At 57.1% G+C, this 18,717-nt stretch overlaps 1 protein-coding gene across 1 annotated transcript in view; it reads left to right on the forward strand.

Moving 5' to 3' along the window:
• The window catches only part of KIF17 (kinesin family member 17), a 41,846-nt gene that overhangs the window by 2,153 nt on the left and 20,976 nt on the right, over positions 1–18,717 (forward strand). Inside the window, 7 exon segments of the mRNA XM_038531751.1 lie at positions 3,259–3,405; positions 4,428–4,529; positions 9,352–9,541; positions 11,023–11,475; positions 13,929–14,038; positions 17,317–17,464; positions 18,643–18,716. Of these exon segments, the coding sequence (XP_038387679.1) occupies positions 3,259–3,405; positions 4,428–4,529; positions 9,352–9,541; positions 11,023–11,475; positions 13,929–14,038; positions 17,317–17,464; positions 18,643–18,716 (1,224 nt within the window).

Genomic DNA, 18,717 nt, shown 5'->3' on the forward strand with positions numbered 1-18,717 from the left:
TGAGGATAACAGTGAGTTAAAAAGAGAGCCCGTTAGCAGTTAGCAGATTTCCTGAAGGTCAGCTCGCAAGTAAGAGAACAGGGAGACGTGCAGAAGCCGGGGTGGGCGTCCAGAGGGGCCGACATTTAGGACCCGTTCCCCATGCAAGGCCGTCCCTTGTAGAGCTGGAGGTGTCACTTGGTGGGTGAAACCTTTTCTGAGATCTTATGTTTTGCCTCAATGCTTGTAAAATTTTTTTCTACTTTACTCCAGAACAGTGTTGTTCTGTAGAACTTTCTACAACAGTGGAAGTGTTCTGTATCTGGGCTCTTTGGTTAGGTGCCACCAGCCGCAGGTGGCAGGTGGGCACTGGAAATGAGGCTAGTACTACTGAAGAACTGGATATTAATTTTGCTTAAAGTCAAGTTAAATTTGAATAACTGCAGGTGGCTAGTGGCCGCCACAGTGAACAACACAACTCTTGAGCACTGATTGCCGATACAAATGTAACAAGAGCCACGTGCTTAATTTAAATTTTCTAGTAACCATATTTTGTTTTATTAAAGTATTTGTTTTATATATATATATATATATATATATATATATATATATGATTTGGGATAAGTGTGATTTTTAACTTTTTAATTTATTTTATTTATTTTCAAAAGGTTTTATTTATTTGACAGAGATAGAGTGCAAACAAGCAGGGGGAGCGGGAGAGGGAGAAGCAGGTTCCCTGCTCAGGGGCTTGATCCCAGGACTCTGGGATCATGACTTGAGCCAAAGGCAGGCATTTAACCTACTGAACCACCCAGGGGCCCCTAATTTTATTTTTTAAAAATATTTTATTTACTTTTTTGAGATACAGCACAAGTCGGGGTTGGGGAGGAGAAGCAGGCTTCTTGCTGAGCGGGGAGCCCAACAAGGGGTTGATCCCAGGACCCCCGGATCGTGAGTTGAGCTGTAGGCAGATGCCTAACAAATTGAGCCATCAGGAGCCCCTTAATTTTATTTTTTTAAAAATATTATTATTATTATTTTTAGAGAGCATGTGAGCAGGGGTGAAGGACAGAGGGAGAGGGAGAGAGAGAATCATAAGCAGGCTCCGTGCCCGGCACAGAGCTCCCACATGGGACTTGATCTCAGGACTCTGAGATTATGACCTGAGCCCAAACCAAGAGTCAGACACTCAACCAACTGAGCCACCCAGGCGCCCCTCTTGTAGCTGCATTTTAAAAAGTGAAAGAAGGGGCACCTGGGTGGCTCAGTCAGTTAAGCGTCTGCCTTCGGCTCAGGTCATGATCCCTGCGTCAGCTCTCTGCTCAGTGGGGAGTCTGCTTCTCCCTCTGCCCCTCCCCCCTGCTTGTGCACGCTCTCTCTCTCTCTCTCCCTCTCTCTGTCAAATAAATAAATAAAATCTTAAAAAACAAATAAAAAGTGAAAGGAAACAAGTGAAATTAGCTTTAATAATTGATTTTAGTTAACCCAGCATATCCAAAATATTATTTCAAAAACAAAAAACAAAAAAAATATTATTTCAAGAAAACATACTACTAAATGTTATTATATAGTAACAGTGAGATACTTGACATTCTTTTTTCAGGCAAAGTCTTTGAAATCAGTTTTTTTTTTTTTTTTTTTTTTATTTATGATAGTCACAGAGAGAGAGAGAGAGAGGCAGAGACATAGTCAGAGGGAGAAGCAGGCTCCATGCACCGGGAGCCCGATGTGGGATTCGATCCCGGGTCTCCAGGATCGCGCCCTGGGCCAAAGGCAGGCGCCAAACCGCTGCGCCACCAGGGATCTCTAAATCAGTTGTGTGTTTTACATTGTAGCATGTCTCTAGGCAGATGTTAAAGTGTCAACAGTTAAAAGATAAAGCTCTGTTTAATGGGAAAAAAATTATTTTAAATTTTTTTTTAAAGATTTTATTTATTTATTTATGAGCGACACAGTGAGAGAGGGGCAGAGACACAGGCAGAGGGAGAAGCAGGCTCCATGCAGGGAGACCGATGCGGGACTCGATCCTGGGTCTCCAGGATCATACCCTGGGCCGCAGGCGGCGCCAAACCGCTGCACCACCAGGGCTGCCCTTTTTAAATTTTTTTTTTAAAGATTTTATTTATTTATTTATTTATGAGCGACAGAGAGAGAGAGGGGGGCAGAGACACAGGCAGAGGGAGAGGAAAAAATTTTTATACTGCCGCAGTTAAATGTAAATGAACTCAAATCAAATCAAATAAATTCAGTCTCTCATTCTCCCTGGGCCCATTTCTAGTATGGCTGGTGGCTGCCCTACGACAGTGAAGCCATCTGTAGTTTTGTGTGGAATACCTTCCCCGGGTTTGGGTGACACTGATACTCTGGGCCCCGCACCATGTCCATCGCAGAGCATCGTGTGTCCCTGGCTCTGAGGAGCCCAGCGGTGGCTTCGGGCCGGGTGATGGGTCTGCCCTGGCCTCTCCCCCATGCAGGGGGCCCTGTCCCCGTGTGCAGCCCTCCCTTTCTCCCCCACTCCGCCCCCCCGGCCCTCTGATGATGTGCAGCAACCCGCATGTGGTCAAGGCTTCCGTGGACACAAGAGAGGTGCTTGTCCAGTTCTGCCATAAAAATAAGGCCTGGTCCCCAGCGAAGCTGTCAATTGTGACTTCTGGTCTCCTTCACCAGCCATCCCCGGGGATCCCGAGCCCCACGGTGGTCCGCAGGGTGGGCGTGGATGCCAGGTGGGCCCTCGGGGCCCGGGAGCAGCTCTCCTGTTCTGACTCAGGACTCGCCCGCCCCCACGCTGAGTTCTGGACTTGATGACCTCGTGGGCTCCACGAGGGCAGGGGCTGGGTGGTGCCTTGTTCGTCACTGTGTCCCCAGCCGCAGCGTGGTGCCCACGCCCATGGGATGAATAAGTGTCCTTGCGAATGGAAACCTTTCCTTCCTTCCCTCCTCTCGCCCCTGTTCCTCCCACCCTCAGCCTCTGACCACTCTGCACCCCTCAGCCTGGCAGGCCCCCCTCTTCCTACAGCTGTTGAACCCGAGCCACCCTTCAGCTACCCGGCCCGCACCCCCTCCCCTTGCCTGCTGCGTGGCCTCCTGCTGGAGGATCACTTGTGGGTGTGGGTCTCCCCCTCCAGGACGTGAACCCCTTGAGGACAGAGCTGTGACTTGCTCATGTCTGCGCTGCCGACCCCGTGCCATCGTGGCAACAGACCCAGGGCGCGGCCCTGAGCCTGGAGGTTAGGAGTGGGCCCCTGGCCCGCTGAGCACCCATTTGGGTCCTCCCACCAGGGTGTCACTGAGGGCTACAATGGCACCATCTTCGCCTATGGCCAGACGGGCAGCGGGAAGTCCTTCACCATGCAGGGCCTGCCGGACCCACCTTCCCAGAGAGGCATCATCCCCAGGGCCTTCGAGCACGTTTTTGAGAGCGTCCAGGTAGGGGCCTCATCGCGGAATGGGGCAGGGCTGATGCTCAGGGCCTCGGGGCCTCCCAGATGTCAAGGGGACTGGTCCTGGGCTCCTCTGCCCGAGGCACGGACCCTGAGCACTTTGGAGCCTGCAGTGACTTGGTGCAGACAAGGCAGCCGCCCTGGTTCTGACAAGGGGAGGGGAGGGGAGCTTCACACTGAGAAAATCCTGCTTCCCGGTTCCATGGTTTTCTCCTGCCGTGTTTGGGCTTTAGCATGTCCCTTGCTGTCCCACGTGGACTGATGATCCCAAGCACCAGCCCCAGAAGCGGTGGGAACAATCGAGCCTCCTGTTTTATTAAGCAGTTGCTACAGACCGATCCCAGTAGTGCAAAGCCCTTTGCATGAGTGACTCACAGAACCCCCCACCCTGGCCCAGGACATCACTGTTGTCCCCATTTTCGAGATAGGGAAGCCTAGACCTATAGCCCTTATGTGCTGGGCAAGACCAGTTACCCCAGTGTCCAGGCTGCAGGAGAGAATTGCCCCGGTGGCCGCTCGTGGCTGCGAGCGAGATTCCTGCATCTGGGAAATGGCAGAGCGTGGACTCCGACCCTGCTCAGCCTCAGAGCTGCTGCACCTGCTCCCACGACTCATTTTGGTGCCCCCAGGAACACTAGCGACAAGGGGGGAGCAGACCATAGCCAGTGCTTGGTCCTTCCCTGTGGCCTCAGTTTCTCTGCCTGAATGACGGGCAGGCCTCTCCCACTTCCTTTCCCACGAGGCTGTGGGGCGAGCATGCGACGGTAGCAATACGAGAATTACGCAAGTCAGAGAAGCCCAAGGGCCCACTGAGCCTGAGAGGAGGGGCGGACAGCTTGCTAGGCAGGCAGGCAGGCCAGGAGGGGTTGGGGTCTCCCCTCCCCCTTGACATCACCTCTCCTGCCGCGATGTCCTTTCGTGCAGTCCTGGCTGCAGAGGGCTTAGGTGGCAGGATCAGGTCTGGTGGCGGGTGCTCAGGTGTCTCTGCTGCCCTGTCCACTCCTGCAGTGCGCAGAGAATACCAAGTTCCTGGTCCGGGCCTCCTACCTGGAGATCTACAATGAAGATGTCCGTGACCTGCTGGGGGCTGACACCAAGCAGAAGCTGGAGGTGAGTGTGGACGTGGCTTGGGCAGGTAGGGGCCGTAAGTGGGGAGGCTGGTGTTGGGTGGTGCTCCCTCAGAAACACAGTGAAGGTATCCTGGGGGCACAGGTGCGGCTCAGACTAGAGCGGGGACTTCGGAACTTGAATTTTGGAGGATCCTCAGAGTCCCTGTTGTAGGGGAGGGGCTCAGAGGCCTACCCCCAACCACACAACGGGGGGCTGGACCTTACTGGGGTAATGCCACCTGTATCTGGTGAAGTAGATGGAGTTTTGTGATAAATTGCATTTGAAAAATGGGTTCCACTTCTTTTTTTTTAAGATAGATTTATTTATTTATTTATTTATTCATTCATTCATTCAGAGAGATGTAGAGACACAGGCAGAGGGAGAAGCAGGCTCCCTGCAAGGAGCCCAATGCAGGACTTGATCCCAGGACCCTGGGATCATGCCCTGAGCTGAAGGCAGATGCTCAACCACTGAGCCACCCAGGTGCCCCTGGGTTCCACTTTTTTTTTTTTTTTTAAGATTTTATTTATTTATTCATGAGAAACACAGAGAGAAAGAGAAAGGGGGAGAAGCAGGGTCCACGCAGGGAACCCGACGTGGGACTCGATCCCGGGTCTCCAGGATCATGCCCTGGGCGGAAGGCGGCGCTAAACTGCTGAGCCACTCTGGCTGCCCTGGGTTCCACTTCTAAAACATTATTTTGAAAGTTTCTAAGAGCCCCAAAAGCTAGAAAGAGGGTAACAATGATTATCATTTATCGAGCCCTGTTTGCTGACTGCTTTATGCACATGATCTTATTACGAGTCCCAGTGATCCTGTTGGGTAGCTGCTATCTGCATTGTCCCTGCGTAGGAAGGGATGCTTAGAGGTGTTAATTTACTTGCCTATGTTTGTGGCCCACAATGGACTTAAACCCAGGTCTGTGTGACTTCAAGATCCTGAATCTCAAACCTGCCATTTCCCTGCTGTTCATGGCTTCAGATTCTGAGACTTTGTTTATCTTCACAAAGGGCCTGGTGTGGGGGCTCCCAAGTACCAGCAACATGACCTTATAAAGCAAGGGTTGAAGAGGGTGGTGAGGACAAGCTGCTCACAGGGCCTGGCACACAGAAGGCATCCAACAGGCAGTGGCATCACTTGCCGTGAGGGGGTCACACAAGATGGGCAGAGAACTTGGCTGACCCTCTGGGGAGCCCAGTGAGGTCAAGGGACCAGCCAGGACTGGACAGCCGGTTGGTGGCAAGGCTGGACCTGGTTCTAGGCCTTAGTGTGAGCCCTTGATTATGTGTCCTCTCTGGGACTCTTTAAATGCCAGGTGGGCCAGGTCAGGTCCAGGGGGGCCAGGCCAGTGGAGGGAGGCTGAGCTGGTTCTGTGGCCAGAGCGCCGGCGGCTGCCCCTCGACTCCGGTGCTTCTTATCTGACCACGCAGCCAGCGGACCTCCCAAGAGGCCCACGGCCAGCACTGGGAGTGGGCCCAACTCCTTCAGAATCAGTGCCCGAGCTGAAAGAGAAGGTGCCTAGGAAGCCACAGAGTCAGAGTTGGGTATTTTCTTCCTTTTTTTTTTTTTTTTTAATATTTTATTTATTTACTTGATCAAAAGAGAGTAGGGAAGGGCAGAGAGTGAGGGGGAAGAAGAGGGAAAGAATCCAAAACAGACTGCACTGAGCACACAGCACAACGCAGGGCTCGATCTCACGACCCTGAGATTGTGACCTGAGCTGAAACCGAGTCAGACGCTCAAAGGTCAACCAACTGAGCCACTCAGGTACCTCCCCAGGGTGGACACTTTCTATGACAAACTTCTTAAGTCTTTCCCAGGGCACGTGCCTTAACAGTCACAGGAAGGGGGGGGGCAGAGCCAGGTGAAGGGGCCGCAGCCGCCGCCTCCCAGCCCTCCTGACCCTCGATGACCCAGGATGGCTCAGGATGTCTGAATTGCCTGGTTCCCCCCAGTCCCTACCCATGTAGGGGGCAGGGCTATTTCCCTACTCAGCTTGAGCCTCCCAACTTGTCCCCTGATCACCCCCTACTGGCCCTTGGGAGGGGGTGTCTGTGAGTTCCTCTGACCCTGCAACCACTCGTGCAAGTGAACAAACCAGACCTCAGGGAGCAAGTGTCTTGAACAGTTTGTTTGTTCTGGCCATATTGTAGAAAACTCCTGAAATATTTGATCTGGAAAGCCCCATAGAGAGCTTCTAGTGAGCCCTTGCCTAGTACAGATGAGGAAACTGAGTCCCGCAGGGGAAAGGACTTGTGGCCCTGTGTGCCAGGGCCACACAGCTAATTACCTGTAATAGTGTTGGTACAAGAGCTTGTGGGATCTGAACAGTCAGGTGCTTTCCTCCCAAATTTTGGGGGATCAGCTATAAAGAAAACCCCTAGGGCAGTAAGAAGCCAGTAGTGGGTTCCAGTCAAGGGAGGCACATCCATCAGACGATCCCTTCATTCAGCAAAGACTGGGGAGACCTCTGGGTGCCAGGGGCCGGGCCACTTGCTACAGCAGGTCCGTGCGGGTGTGGCCGCCCTTCCTCCCAGTCCCCATTCTGCCGGGATGGCCTGGCCCCTCCTCCTCAGCTCACGACAAACACAGCAGTGCTTTGCCTTTTCTGTGCAGGAACCTCCAGCCCCCACCTGGAGGCTTTCTACTGTCTTCTCTATCCCGGAGCTGGAGCAGCTGAGTCATAGCTCAGCCCCCAGACCGGGAGACGCGGAGGGGAAAGGCACGGGCCTTGCTCCCACACATCAGTTCCCAAAGGCCAGCCTGGGGGTTCGGGGGCCCCTGCTGGCCCGCACGGGGCAGCAGGAGGCGCTCCTCCCCTCCTTCAACCCCAGGCCCTGAGGGCTGGCAGCTGTGCCCTTGCCCCAGCTGGGCCCCAGGCCTCAGGCTCGGTGGGTCAGGCTGCCCCTGGGGGCGGGGGCGGGGGCTGCCAGTGACAGGTGCTCTCTGAGACACTCCCCACCCAGGCACTGGGGGGCGTGACCCGCTCTCTCCCGGAGAAGGTGCAGATGGGTGCTCCTGTGAACCTCAGAACAGCCTTGGGAGGAGGTGCGGCTCTGCTCCTTCATTACGGAGGAGGAAACTGAGGCTCAGTGCGCCTGGGTGAGCCAGCCCCGGGGTACGCAGTCAGGAAAGGGTGAGGCTGGATTTGAACCCAGGTGGCCAGGCCCCGCAGCCCAGCCCTGAACCCGCGCCTCACACAGCACCTGATGGTTTGGGGAACTCGAGGTGAGTAGAAGGGCTGCGCGGTGGCTCAGCGGTCTAGCGCCGCCTTCGGCCCAGGGCCTGATCCTGGAGTCCCGGGATCGAGTCCCGCATCGGGCTCCCTGCGTGGGGCCTGCTTCTCCCTCTGCCTGTGTCTCTGCCTCTCAATCTCTCCCTCTCTCCCTCTCTCTCTCTCTCTGTGTATGCGTGTGTGTGTCTCTCATGAATAAATAAATAAAATATTAAAAAAAAAGAGGTGAGTAGAAGAGCTGGGCGGGGGACTTGGGGAAGCAGTTTCGCTCCGTCCCCCAACCACCACGCACGGTGGAGGTGAGGCCCCCGGGGTGTCACTGTGGTGCCCCGGCCCCGGCGGGGTCGCAGGGCGGAGTGGCTGCTCGGGCACTCAGAGCCTCGGTGGGAGAGCAGGGCTGAGGCCCAGCCCCAGCGTGGAGGCGGCTTCAACCACCCTCACTTTGTGGGGTCTCCTGCTTCTGTCCTTTGAGCTCCATCCTCACCCCACGTCCGAGTCCGGGCCAGCCCTGGCCAGCTCCCCTCCATCACCGGGGGGCACTCCAGCCTCTCCCCGCGCTGCTCCGCGCCGAGTCGCCCGTGACCCCGCTGCTGCCCTGCTGGTAGCCGGGGAGCTTGGGCAGCGCCCTCCCCAGCTCAGCGGCCGGTGGCTTCTCCACCCCGCGAAGCCCTGTCCTTCGGTGGTCGGGGTCTGGGTGCTTCTCGGCTCGAGCAGTGCGGGCGAGCGGGTGAGGCCACCCCCGGCCCCGGGACCCCGCCGCTGCCTGGGCGGGAGCGCCTGGGCCTTCTGTGGCTCGACCAGCGGGGACCCGGCCTGTCCTAGTTCGTTCTGCTCTTGCCCGAGTGGCTTTACCTCCTCACGCTGGAAAAACACTGCATTCAGAGCTCCGTGTCCGCCACACAACGACGTGGCTGCCTGGAGAGGAAGCAGGGAGCAGTCAGACAAATTAGTTTCCCCGCTGCCGTCACCCGAGGCCTGCAGGCCTGTCTGAGCTGAGGGCCGTGGGCGTGCTGGGCAGCAAGCGGCCCTTCGCTGGCCATGATCCGAGGGTCTAGGAACGTTCCCGTTTCCCCGGAGCCACAGCAGAGAGGTGACAGGAGTCGTGTTGACAGGGCGAAAGAAGCTTTCAGAGCCTTTGGGTGACTCCAGGGTCAGCCCCCGGGAGCTGAAGGTCCCGGTCTAGAAGCCACCTTCATAATCATAGCACCACTACCAACGACAGTGAGGACGGCAGCTGGCATTTATGGGGCACCTGCCCCGTGCCGGGCGCTGTGCCAAGCATGGGATGGGCCGTATTTGCCTGGATCCCCGCCGCCTCCCTACAGGGACGGGTATCTCATACCCATTTTACAGATGTGGAAACTGAGGCCCAGAGAGGTTAAGCTACTGGCTCGGGGCCCCACACAAGGAAGAGGTGGGGTGGGTTTGAGGCTGGTTCCCCCCGGAGCAGAGACCCTGCCGGTTGCAGGGAATTTGAGGTGCCAGCCTGCACTGCAGGAGGGCGGGGGGGCCTGAAGTGGGCCCTTCCCTGGGTTCCTTGGGGGTCCCCGGGCCCAGCCGGCTCTGAGCCGTGCCCGCTGCCCGCAGCTGAAGGAGCACCCGGAGAAGGGCGTGTACGTGAAGGGGCTGTCCATGCACACGGTACACAACGTGGCCCAGTGCGAGCGCGTCATGGAGGCCGGCTGGAAGAACCGCTCGGTGGGCTACACGCTGATGAACAAGGACTCCTCGCGCTCCCACTCCATTTTCACCATCAGCATTGAGATCTACGCCGTGGGTACGTGGGGCTGGGTGGGCCGGGGCCCCCGGAGCCGGGTTCCCACTTCTGGATGACCCCTCGCGTCCTGAGGTCGGGCGGGTCCCATCGGAAACTGGGGGAAGATGCTCGAACTGCCTGGAGGCAACCCGAGGACCCTCCTGAGCCAGGGCCCATGTTTCCGGGACAAACGGCCTCGCCGACGGTGGTACCGGCAGCTCCCACTGAGCACCTGCCACGTGCCCCGCAGTTGACATGCCGCAGCTCACGTCCTCCTTGCAGCGCCCCGGGAGGTGGCGGCCAGCATCACCCCCATCTTACAGATGAGGACACCGAGGTCCTGCAACCAGAAAGCATTGGAGCTGGGCCTCGATCCCAGGGCTCCATCCAGCGTGTACTTCCCAGGCCTTTAGGATTCTCCTCTTTCTCTGCAGTGCTCCCCACCCTTCCCTTTCTGGAAGAGTCCCGAGGAAGGGAAGGGGAAGGGAAGCAGCTGGTATTTCTGGCCGCCAGTAGCGGCTGTGCTGAGCACTTCACGGGCTGCCTTCCGTTTACACCCCGTGGCCGTCCTAGAGGCAGGCATTCTAATCGCCAAGTCACAGATGGGGAAACTGAGGCTCTAGGCTCTGCCGTGGCTTGCTTGTGCAGGGTCCCACTGATGAGCAGGGGAACTGGGATTCAAACTCGAGTCAAGCGATTTTCCCCAAGTTTCATAGCTACTAAGACATGGAGTCAAGATGGGGCCCCCCCCAAATCTGCCTTCTAAGCCTGTGCTCTGAGCCCCTGCTACCAGCAGTGCGCGACTCCTGTCACCCTCCGCACCAGCATTTGCCACGTCCCTAGGGCCTCGGTCACCGCAGGACCGGGGTTGTTCTCGGGGACGGACCCCTGCTGTGTGCTGGGCCCCGGGTCATCTCTGTGAAACTGCTCTCCTGCGCACTCCTCCCAGCACCCAGCCCGAGTGGGAGCTGCTGTTAGTCTCCTTCTGTGGTTGTGAGAATTGAGGATCAGAGAGGTGCATGGCTCTGCTGAGGTCACACAGCGGGGAGGAGGCAGGGCTGGGCTGGGAACCAGGTCCCAGGGCCTCCAAAGCCTGCAAAGTCTCTTTTGCAGTGAAGGATACAAGGCCCCGGGGACCCAGTCACCTCCCCCCAGCCTTGGCCCCACGGGAAATCTGGAGGAGCTAATGTGATCACTGAAAGAAATCCCGCTGCACTCAGAGAATAGTCTGGACCTTCCAGCCCTGGCTCCCCGAGCCAGGCAGCCCTGTGTTCTGATCTGGGGTCCACCACTTAGCAGCAGCGTGACCTCGGGCAAGTAACATGCCTTCCTGAGCCTCAGTTTCCTCTTCTGTAAGATGGGGACAGGGGATAGCACCTCCCTCAGGGGCTCCTATGTGGTGGAATGAGGCCCTCGGTGGTGGGAGCGCCCAGCGCCTGGTGACTAGGTGCCCCCCGTGGGGCTCACCCAAAGACCCTCACCCTCTGCCGGTCCCTCTGCAGATGAGCGGGGCAAGGACCACCTCCGGGCGGGCAAGCTGAACCTGGTGGACCTGGCGGGCAGCGAGCGGCAGTCCAAGACGGGTGCCACGGGGGAGCGGCTCAAGGAGGCCACCAAGATCAACCTGTCGCTGTCGGCCCTGGGCAACGTCATCTCGGCCCTGGTGGACGGGCGCTGCAAACACATCCCCTACCGGGACTCGAAGCTGACGCGGCTGCTGCAGGACTCGCTGGGCGGCAACACCAAGACGCTGATGGTGGCCTGCCTGTCGCCCGCAGACAACAACTACGACGAGACGCTGAGCACGCTGCGCTACGCCAACCGGGCCAAGAGCATCAAGAACAAGCCACGCATCAACGAGGACCCCAAGGACGCCCTCCTGCGCGAGTACCAGGAGGAAATCAAGAAGCTGAAGGCCATCCTGGCCCAGCAGATGGGCCCCAGCAACCTGTCAGGTGGGAAGCGGGGGTTGGAGGTGGCAGGGAGGGCCCGGCCTGGGGAGAAAGGCCCTTCTCCCGTGGCCTCCTGCCGCGGGCCGCCCACCCGAGAGATCAGAGGCGCCGCCCCATCTCCTCTCCTCCTGGGAGCACAGCTTGGTGATGGCCACATGGTACTGCTCCCTGCTGGGCTCAGGAAGCCGTGTGTGTGTGTGTGTGTGTGTGTGTGTGTGTGTGTGTGTGTGTGTACGCGCGCTTCCCGCCTCCAGGCCGCGCATCCACCGTCCCAGCCACCTGCCTGCCGTCTCTGTGGCAGCATCGTGATGCTGTGCCGCTGAGCAGCAGGGTGACTCACCCCCCACGTCCCACCCCCACTCCCACTTAGGCACCTTGTGATCGCAGCTCTCACACCCAGGTGTTTGGCTTCAGCTGGCAAGTAGGAATCCACCTATCCGTGCAGCTCAGGCCTTGTGGGGGCCTTGCAAGCTCCAAGGTGTTATTTACTTGAAAATCCCTTGGGGAAGGGAACTCAAAAGAGCCTGAGTCCATCTATTCACTCCTCCACCTCCCTTCCCACCTTCCTCTGTCCATCCATTCTACGTGCCTGTTCATCTGCTCACCCATCCACCCATCCATCCACTCATCCACTCACCTATTCACCCATCCATCCACCAACCCATCCATCCATCCACCAACCCATCCACCCACCCATCTACCCATACCCCCACCCATCCATCTATCCACCCCTCTATCCATCTACCCACCTACCCATTTATGCATTCATCTACCTACCCTTCTGTCTACACTCACCCTCCCACCCACTCCATTATTTATGCATTATCCATTTATCCATTTAATCCACTCATCCCTTCACGCATTCTATCTACCCATCTCATCCGTCCTGCCATCTATACATCCATCTATTCGTTCACTCCATGCTGCCATCCATCTTTCTGTCTGTGCTTCCACTCATCCACCCATCCATCCATCCAAAGCCCCCTGCGTGTGGACCTGCTACGGACACCGGCATATGGAGATGGATCAGATCCAGGCTCTGCCTCCTGGGCATCCAGTCTCCTGGGGGAGAAGGACACTCCAGCAGACCATCAAGTACATGTAGGCCAGAGAGAAGTGGCCACTGCAGGGCAGAAGGGAGTCCAACACCAAGTCTGTCTGGCAGTAGGGTGTGGTCAGTCCGGGAAGGCTTGGAGTGTGAGCTCGATGGTGGGGGGGCGACGGGGGTCGGGGTGGACTCGGCATTGCTCGGTTGGCAGGTGAAAGGTGGGCTAAGAGCTTGTTTCTTTCTCTAGGACTTAGCTGGCCCTCCGAGGGGCCGCCTCTCCCTGGCCAGCAGTCCCCCATGAAATCAAACATCACAAAATACAGAAAAATTTTAAAACAGTCGCTACACAGCATCTTCTGGACTCCAGATTTGAACATCCAGCTGTGTAGCAGTCCTTACCAACCTAGCGTGTCTGACACTGAGCTCCTGACCGCCCCCAACCTGCTTGTCCCTCCAGAGGCGATGGCTACACTCTCCTTCCCAGTGTCCACGTCCCCAACCATGGGGTGGCCCTTGGTTTCTTGTTTTTGCTCAAACCCATACCTGGAGCTGTTCACTGCTGTCCTGAGTTGCTAGCAGGTCCTACCTGAATTACTGCAGATCACCCCCCTAACAGGTTTTGGGGTGTCTGCCCTTGTCTCCCTCAGTACGTTCCCCACACAGCACCCAGGGAGGTCTGTTCAAATGCGAGTCCTCTGATGGCCCTGCGCAAACCCTCAGGACTGGTTTGTCTGAATCAAAGGCAAAGCCCTCAGCACAGCTTCCAGCGTCCCCACGATCCACCCCATTCCTCTCTGAGCTCCTCTGCACCCATTCTCTCTCTCCCTCCCTCTGCTCCAGCCATACTGGCTCCCCGGCTGTTCCTGGCCATCCAGGCTCACACCTGCCACAGGGCCTTTGCACACTGCTCCCTTCTGCCTGGAAAGCTCTTCCCCAAGATCCCTGCCTGCTTCTCTCTCCCACTTCCTTCAGGTTGCTGCCTCTGCCTTCCCTTATCTAAGAGGTCCTCCCTGAACACAACTGTTTACATTGCAACCCTTCCCCTTGGTTCTACTCCTGAGCACCCTCCCTGCTCTCTTACTAGAACGCATCCCCTTGTAACATGTTAGCATCTCGCTTATTTATTTTGTGTGCCTTCTTCCTCCCACTGAAAACTCAACATGGGTGTGGGGTTTGGTCTGTTTTGTGCAATGCTCGGTCCTCAGTGCCTAGAACATGCAGGTGCTCAAGAGATATTTGTTGAATGACTGAGTAAATTAGTATTTTATGTAGAGACGTGCTTGAAAGAAATCCAATCCTGTGACATGTGTTTTGAATAAGCCTGTAGTGTTTTCTTGATGGATTTCTGATTGGTGCCTGCAGAATGTGTGCGCCTTGGTCACAGCCCTCACTTCTGTCCTTCTCTCAGCCCTGCTGTCCAGTCAGGTCCCCCTAAACCCTGTCCAGAGTGAGGAGAAGCTGGCGCCCCCCTCTGCGCTCCAGTCTGACACAGAAGCCGAGAAGCAGCTGATTCGGGAGGTGAGACCCCTGGCAGGGGGACCGGGTGGCAGGCAGGGGTGGGGAGGCTGGGAGCCATGGTGAGGCTGTGGGGGCCTGGGGCCCAGGCTGTGGGGGGCAGACTGGGTAAAGCCTGGAGACTGAGTCCTGTGGGCTGGAGGGCTGGGAGAAATCGGCCAATGTCCCCAAGGGCTGCCCATGACAGGCAGAGGCTTTTACTGTTTGGGGAGGGGCTCAGTGTGGTCTCCCAGATGGACTTCGTCCTGGCCCCTGCGAAGGTTCTGGGAGTTCAGCTGCTCCTTGCCATTCCTCTGCCTGCCTGGAGGCTCCCAGATGGGGCCGATGTCAGGTCATCTCTGGAGCCCTGGGCCTGGCTCCTGGAGAGGTGCGGGGAGAGGACCTTCAGGGATGGCTGGGCCCAAGCCCACAGAATGAGAGAAATCATGTCTTAGGGGTTCAGAGTGGGTTCGGGATTCAGGTAGCAACAGGTGGACAACAGTCACAAAACAGTAGGGCTTGGGGGGTTGGCCAGGGGCTGGGATGGAAGCTTCCCGCCTGGAGGAAGCCTGGTTGGATGAGCAGGGACCCTGGCCTGGTCACCAGAGAGGAGACCTGGTCCGGCCTGGCTGCTCCAAGGACCCAGTGGTTGGTGGGTCCTTCTGCCCCAGGGATGGCGTGGCCTGGTCTTCATGGTTTAGCTCTGTGGACGCCCCGTCCGAGCATGACCACCTGCTGTGGCCACCAAGGCTTTCCTCGGGCCCTGGTGTTTCTTCTGGGAGCCACAGCTGGAGGAAGAGGTGTAGGTGTCTGTCTCCCCTCTCTCCTTCCTTCCTTCCCATTTCACTTAGGACTCTCCTATTTACTGAGCACCTATGTGCCTGGGACCGTGCTTTCCTTTCCACTCCAGAACCAGTCAGGGCACTCGGGGTGGGGGTGGACCCTGTGTGGAGCGATGAGGGGCCCGGGCCAGGGATGGGCTCAGCTGTGAGCCGCAAGTGTGACTCTGGGCTTCAGTCTCCTGACTGCACCAGGGAAAAGGGGGGATTTGGACCAGAAGATTCCACCCAGCTTTTACTTTCTGCAAGTCCAGCCCCTGGTGGGCTCCGTGCCCTCAGGCAGGCTGCTGAAGCTCTCTGAGCCCCTGGATTGGTGCAACAGCAGCTTTCCCGCTGCCGTGACAGGGGGAGCGGTCTTCTCACCACCAGTCCACAGAATTGGCACCAAGCAGGACTCGGGGAGGTGGGAGGGAGGCCTGGGTTTGCAAGCGTTTCTTGAGTACCTGCTGGCGTTGGGCCCTGCAGCTGGAGGGGGTGCCGGGGGGCCACGGAAGAGTTGTTCTCTTTCGAGTATTGGAGGTGACCGAGCACGTTGTGTAACTGCTGGAGGTGATCTAGCACCTGAGAGAAGTCGGCGCTCCAGGAGGGAGAAGGGGGTTGGGAGCAAAGTCGCTGAGCCGGTGGCTTAGCTTCATGTGGCTTGTCCCCTATCACAGGAGGACGAAGAGGTTTCGGGCAGGCCTGTGGGTAGTCGGGAAGGTGAGGGCGGGGAAGGTGAGGGCAGCTCAGTGTTCTCTGGGAGGCAGGTGAAATGGGAGGGGTGGAGGGTTGCAGAGGGAGGGAGCGCGGAAGGACCCAGGAGGGGCACAGGGGCACTTAAGAGGCCCCCTGTGGTTTGGGGCCTCACATTTACGACTGGGACTGGAAGTTGGCACTGCTGTACGTGTGCCTGTATGTGTATGCATGTGTGCATGTGCCTGTGTGTGAGCATGTGCATGTGTGTGCATGTGTGCATGTGTGAGCAAGCATATGCATGTGTGTATGCATGTGTGCACATGTGCCTGTGTGAGCATGTGCGTGTGTGTGCATGTGCCCATGTGCATGTGCGTGAGCATATGCATGTGTGTATATGCGTGTGTGCATGTGCCTGTGTGTGAGCATGTGCATGTGTGTATGCGTGTGCCTGTGTGCGTGTGTGTATGTGTGCATGTGTGCCTGAAGGAAGCTCACAATCCATGCAGTGGAGCGGCAGAGTGGTGGTGGGTCTCCTGAGAGGTGATCAGGGAGGGCCTCTTGCAGGAGGTATCACTGAGCGGAGGCCTGAGGGAGAGCCTGCTGGGGGGCGAGGACAAGGGCCCTGAGGCGGGGGTGGGGGGGCATGGGCCTGTCCAGCGAGCAGCAAGTGGCCCATGTGCCCCATTTGGCAAAAATGAGGTATAGTCACGGGGTGGACCGTCTGGATTGCTGGGGACTCGGGTAGCGTCGAGAGGCTTGGGTTTTGTTCTCGAACATAGGAAGCCGCTGAGACGTGGTCTAGCGGGCAGGAGTGAGGGTGCGTGTGGGGCAGGGGCAAGAGGCGGACGGGCCGGGAGGCTATTGGGACCAGCGCTGGGGTGACGGCAAAGATGGAAGGAGAAGCAGAGGAGTAAAAATGTATTTCGTCCTCGACAGGTTGAGGATCATCTGGTTAAAACATGTTTATTGACGAGCAAAGGTGTTCGTGATGTATCGCTGTGTGGAAAGTCATATATTATTAGTCCATTAAAGATGCAGAGCAGGGGAGCACCTGGGAGGCTCGGATCGTTGAGCATCTGCCTTTGGCTCAGGTCGTGATCCCAGGGTCCCGGGATCGAGTCCCGCTTCGGGTTCCCGGCTGAGCAGGGAGTCTGCCTCTCCCTCTGCCTCTCCTTCTCCCCCTGCTTGTGCCCTCTCCCTCTGTCTCTCTCTGTCTCAAATGAATAAATAAAATCTTTAAAAAAAATGCAGAGTAGGGGCGCCTGGGTGGCTCAGGTCGGGCGTAGGATGGAGCCTCGCACTGGGCTCTGCGCTCAGCAGGGAGTCTGCTGGAGATTCTCTCCCTCTCCCTCTGCTCCTCCCCCTACACTCTCTCTCTCTAATAAATAAATGAAATCTTTTTAAAAATGCAGAGCAGGGCAGCCCCAGTGGCTCAGCGGTTTAGCGCCACCTTCGGCCCAGGGCCTGGTCCTGGAGACCCAGGATCGAGTCCCACGTCGGGCTCCCTGCAAGGAGCCTGCTTCTCCCTCTGCCTGTGTCTCTGCCTCTCTCTCTCTCTCTCTCTCTGTGTCTCATGAATAAATAAATAAAATCTTTAAAAAAATGCAGAAGTAAAGTTCAGAAGGGTCTTCACCCGCCAATATCGTCCTCGTGTTGTGTAGGAAATTTTGACTCTATTCTTTTGACTTCTTGGTATTTTCCGGGTTGTTTGATTGACAGCGGAGGCGAACCCAATGATGTGACGCTGCCAACCCCCCGTGTCCCCCCTGCCCCCCCGCCCCCTCCCAGGAGTACGAGGAGCGCCTGGCCCGGCTGAGGGCCGACTATGAGGCGGAGCAGGAGTCCCGGGCCCGGCTGGAGGAGGACATCACTGCCATGCGCAACTCGTACGACGTGAAGGTGTCCACGCTGGAGGAGAACCTGCGCAAGGAGACAGGTGGGCGCCCGGCCCGGGCTGTCACGAGGTGGCCGGCCGGCTCCCCTCCCCATATTACTAACGGATGTTTATAGAGCACTTCCTGCACGCCAGGCTCAGTTCTAGTTACGCCTCACGGCAGCCCCGCAAGGCAGCTACCGCAATGATCCTCATTTGGTAGGTAAGGAAACTGAGGCACAGAGAGGGTGAGTAACTTGTCCATGGTCACACAGCTGGTAGAGTCGAGTCAGGATGGGAACCCAGGCAGTGTTCTTATCCACACAGCATTGCACCCGGGAAACCTTGGCCGCAGGCTGGGCCCTAGCCGAGGCTGAGCTAGCCTCACAATGTATCTCCCATATTTCATAGGTAAGTTCCTTCCCCCAGTTCCTGCCTCTTCTGGTCTCCTCTCCTTTCTGAGACCGCCTGTTACCAAAGCAACCACATCCCAAAATAAGGATTCAATTATTAGCAAGGACTTTCACCTAGCTGAAGGTTTTCGTTGTGTTTTGTATATTCCGGAATGTTCCTCCCTACCATTATCATCCAAACACCTGTGCTGCCAGGCAGCTCCGACTTCCTGGTACTCACATAAATACTGTAAAATCCATCTTTTTTTTTTTTTCAATTTTTTATTTATTTATGATAGTCACAGAGAGAGAGAGAGAGGTAGAGACAGGCAGAGGGAGAAGCAGGCTCCATGCAGGGAGCCTGATGTGGGACTCGATCCTGGGTCTCCAGGATCATGCCCTGGGCTAAACCGCTGAGCCACCGGGGCTGCCCCACAGTGTTCATTTAACTCCCACGGATCTAGCATAGCCTGTGGACGAGAGCCCTGAGCTGGGTGCCGCTGTCTCCTTGCTGATCAGGAGCTCTCGGCCTTGGAGGCAGTAAGACCCACAGGGCAGTCACCTTATGTATTAAGAGCAGACCCAAGGCAGGGTGGGAAGAGCCCAGCAACTAATGGCTATGGAGGCCAGAGGATGGAGAGCTCCTGGTGCCAGTCAGGGAAGACTTCCTGGAAGAGGAGGAAGGAGACAGAGTCTGAGTTCTGATCGAGGAGATGGGAGGCCAGTATTTGGGGGCCTGGGAGGCCCTGACTCTTAAGCCCATCCCTTAGAGACAGCGCACTTGGGACCGGCTCCCAGGGGGTCGCTCATCCCACTCCGTGAGGAGCTAAAGGGAGTCTCCACTCGCAGAGGCTGTCCTGAAGGCGGAGGTCCTCAAGGCGCAGGGCATGTCCAGGGCCGAGTTTGCCAACAGGTCTGAGCACT

This window comes from Canis lupus, chromosome 2, assembly GCF_011100685.1.
Source record: "Canis lupus familiaris isolate Mischka breed German Shepherd chromosome 2, alternate assembly UU_Cfam_GSD_1.0, whole genome shotgun sequence".
Classification (NCBI taxonomy): domain Eukaryota; kingdom Metazoa; phylum Chordata; class Mammalia; order Carnivora; family Canidae; genus Canis; species Canis lupus.